General features: G+C 36.5%; 1 protein-coding gene across 1 annotated transcript; it reads left to right on the forward strand.

Moving 5' to 3' along the window:
- The first annotated feature begins 272 nt into the window (after positions 1-272).
- On the forward strand, positions 273-3547 carry LOC21391869 (probable glycosyltransferase At5g25310). Its single transcript, XM_024167846.1, is given in 4 exon segments — positions 273-413; positions 1713-2067; positions 2859-3044; positions 3047-3547. Coding segments are annotated over 4 exon segments (1074 nt in total). The 5' UTR covers positions 273-381.
- The last annotated feature ends 768 nt before the right edge of the window (positions 3548-4315 follow it).

The raw sequence follows: 4315 nt of genomic DNA on the forward strand, positions 1-4315 counted from the left end.
CGGCAATAGATTCAAAAACCAAACCGTAGTGGTAATTCAATTTCTCTCTACAATCTCTATATGATCCAGATTCTATCGCACTATTAATATTCTTCTTCTTGAGTTCAATTTGTGCTTGCTTAGTTTCAAATTAGGAGACTGGAATTGTTGCTGAATAATGTTGAATTCACATAAATTCTCTCTCTCTCTCTCTCTTGAATTTTTTTCTGTAAAACTGTCGTCGATTAATTTTGATTTTCTTATTTGCAGAGAAAAATCGGGAATCTAGAGAGAGAAAAGATCGAGAGAGGACTCGCCGGAGCGCGAGCTGCGATTCTGAGCGCAGCTTCGAATGGGAGCTTTTCGTTGCTGATCAACGACACCGATTACGTTCCGAACGGAATGGTGTACCACAACCCCGGTGCATTCTATCAGTAAGTGCGCACTTCGTTTTTTTGCCTTTTTATTTTCCTTAATTAAGTAAAATCCAAATCGGAGAATTTAAATGGAAGTTTCAATTTGTTACAGTATGTAGGCGGTTAAAAGACTTTCTGACTTCTTTATTTATTTGTTTATAATTATGTGGAAGAACTGCACTTTTTTTTTTGGTGCCAGAATAAAATCTTTTTTCAATACTTTTTTTTTTTTTTTTTCCATTTCTCTTACTTGATGTTAGTGGTTCACATTAGTCATGAGACAATTTCTTCCAAGTGACGCTAGAATGCGCACTCACTAAATTTTCTCAAAGTAAACACACTCGATGGCTGCTGAAAACGTGGCGTCGCCACTTATTATTGTATTCAATTTCATCCATGGGGCATTGATATTATTATTTGTTGAGCAAATCCATGGGGCACTATTATTATTATTATTATTATTAGTATTAGTATTTACATGTGGATGAATGAAATATTCCAAAGTTACAAGTTGGGACCAATAATATTAGCTGGTTCAATAGTAATACTAGGCCAAAAATATTAGATATATATTAAGGTCTGTTTTCTTGTGACTTCTAGGGGAGACTACCTATCTATGATGGTTGATGAATATTAGCTCTTAAGAAATAGGGAACTGGGAACATATATTGATTGGAGATATTAATACTTTACTAGTCATTGATGTTTATTACTTTAATTATATGATAATTACTACTTTTCTAATCATATTTAATGTTGATGAACTAGTATTACGACATGAGACTACTCTTGATAATAGTGTTCACCATTTCCGAAAATTGTTTGGCATTATATATTAGTATATCTTGCTTCATGCAACATCAAACATTAATGAGAATCTAGAAGGCTCAAATAATAACCTGATTTTAGTTTTCCCTTTGTTATTTGCTGATTGCATTGATCTATTAACGTAAATGTTCAAGCTTGCATTTTAAGACGAGACTAGAGAAGGTTATTATGATATATTCCAGTACTTCTTAGTTGCTTATTATGTGTCCAAACCACACAAAATTGAATTACATTATGAAAAGAAAAATGCTTTGGCTAACAGTGTTATTAAACACCACCATTATAGAGGTGGACCCCACCTCTGGACCTCACACTCCCAGACCCATTTTCTAATAATAGGTGGTGTTCTCAACACCACTAGTGCTCTATGACTTCTTTTAAGGGGATACATAATGAAGTCTCTTCCTTTCTCAATAAGCACTCGTTTTTAGAAGCGATCAAGTCATCTGTACTAACAACAAGCATTTTATATATTGTTAATTGTCGCAGGAGCTACAGGGAAATGGAGAAAAGATTCAAGGTGTACGTGTACTCGGAAGGGGAGCTACCAATCGCTCACGATGGGCCATGCAAGAACTTATACGCCATTGAAGGGAGGTTCATACACGAGATGGAACAAGGACCAGGGAAATTCAGGACCAAAGATGGGGAAAGCGCTCACGTTTACTTCATGCCCTTCAGCGTAACCTGGATGGTTAAGTACCTGTACAATCCCAACTCTAACTTCGACAAAAATCCTCTGAGGCGTTATGTTGCTGATTACGTGAACCTGGTGTCCAATAGATATCCCTTTTGGAACAGAACCAATGGGGCTGACCACTTCATGGTTGCCTGTCATGATTGGGTGAGCCATCTCTTTCTCTCTCCTAATTTCTTGTCTCTTTCGATCTTTCCCTCTCTCTACTTTTCGTTTTCCTTTACCTTCACAACTTTTTTGGCATGCTTGCGTCGCATTAGTAGTGCTATTTTCCGAAGACTTTCAACTTTTCTTTCTCAATGGCGTAGTTTCAATTTTATTTTTTTCCACACGAAAAATGAGTAAAGAAAGGGATATTATTACCAACTTACATAATCAGGACTTATAAATTGATGGCTCTGGTTTATATTTCAATAATAGAATATTGTTATAATTTCTTTTATTCAAATTTAGTATACATACGTACATCGATTGATGACTTTACATGACTATGGGTTCAATCTTAATCTTAATTAGATCGGATTTCAGTTTTCCCTTGATCTAATTTACTGTTGCTAGCTAACTTAATCAAGCAGGATTTTTTTTTTTTGAGAGTTTCTAGAATCATCTGCTACTAGCACATTCATCTCAAAACAAGTGAAGATTCAACATGGACAAACCAATAAAGGCATGCACGCATATAAAAAGAAATTATGCATATTGAATATATATATATATATATATATGAATTATGCCACACATGTTTGGTAATCAAGTCCAATAATAATGAAAATCCAAGTAAACAGTTAAAACAACTTAATTGATCACATCCATATAAGTATGGAATCTCGGATTCCAAGATGCTTAATATTTTATTTAATTTGTCTTCTATATATCCAACTTTTCTTAATATGTCTCTCTTAATTTCTAATTAATTCATTTAATTTTTTACATTGCAGGCTCCTCAGGCAACAGAAGGCAATCCCTTGGTGTACAACACATCCATCCGGGTCCTCTGCAATGCCAACACAACCGAAGGCTTCAACCCTGAGAAGGACGTCAGCCTCCCGGAAATCCACCTCTTAACCGGAGACATTCCCAACGAGCTCGTCACCCCACCGCCATTGGACGGCCCCCCCCCCTACCTCGGGGTCTCGGGTTCTTCGCGGGCGGTGGGGACCACGGCCCGATCCGTCCCGTCCTCCTCAAACACTGGAAAGGCCGGGACGAAGAGCTCCAAGTCCATGAATACCTCCCCAAAAACATGAGCTACCACTCCTTCATGCTCAACTCCAAGTTTTGCCTGTGCCCCAGCGGGTACGAGGTGGCCAGCCCAAGGGTGGTTGAGGCCATTTACGCCGAGTGTGTGCCTGTGATTATGTCGGAGAATTACGTTCTTCCGTTCAGTGATGTGTTGAATTGGGACGCGTTTTCGATTAAGGTCGAGGTCTCGGACATTCCTAGGTTGAAGGAGATTTTGAGTGCAGTTTGGGAGGAGAAGTACAGGAAGCTTAAAGAAGGGTTGCAAGTGGTGAGGAAGCATTTCGTGTTGAACCAGCCTGCTCAGAGATTCGACGTGTTTCATATGATATTGCATTCTATATGGCTTAGGAGGATTAATTTTGGAGTAGTACATAATGTTGCATAGATATATATGAACTCTTTTTTCTTTTTGTAATTTTTTTTTATTATTTTTTGTTACAAATATAGACGAGAGAAGACACATAAAACTAACTAGCTTTAAGTGCGCATGCAATTATATTCTCTGCGCAGTAGTTTACACTCAAAGCGGCTGCAGGAAAGAAAAGAGAGAGAAAAAAAATAAGTGGCATTAAGTGTGCAAAGGAATTCATGTCTGTACAGTTTTTTTTATTTTTTTTTTATTTTTTAAATGTTAATGTTTATACGTCGATTCTTTTTCCTTTTGTGGGGATACACAATGCATAGGTAAACTGACATCCAATTATGATATTATATATGCTAGGTAGCAATAATAATAACTTGGCAGGAGACTGGACCAGTAATAAAATGAAGGGGAAAGAGGGTGATTCATAATTAAAAAAAATTTTGAGGAAAAAGCGTCATATGAAACAAAAAAGATTGACAAACACAAAATGTTAAACACCACCCAGCTCTTTCTTTTTGTGCGGCCACTTGCTCTTTACTTTGAATAAAAATAGTATATCGTTAATCATAATTATCGGATTATGTTGAGTCTTGGCTGTTGATCAACTTAATATCGTTGCCCATTTGAGCACTATAAGTATATATATCAGCTCTAGCTAACAAATAAAATAGTGAATATATCTTTACGTATCTTTATTTTTATCTTTACATACATAAAAGAGTCTAAAAACTTTCTCATTTTTTGTGACACAACTTAATATCGCTGCCTATTTGAGCACTATAAGTGGAG

This window comes from Morus notabilis, unplaced genomic scaffold, assembly GCF_000414095.1.
Source record: "Morus notabilis unplaced genomic scaffold, ASM41409v2 Scaffold1028, whole genome shotgun sequence".
NCBI lineage: Eukaryota > Viridiplantae > Streptophyta > Magnoliopsida > Rosales > Moraceae > Morus > Morus notabilis.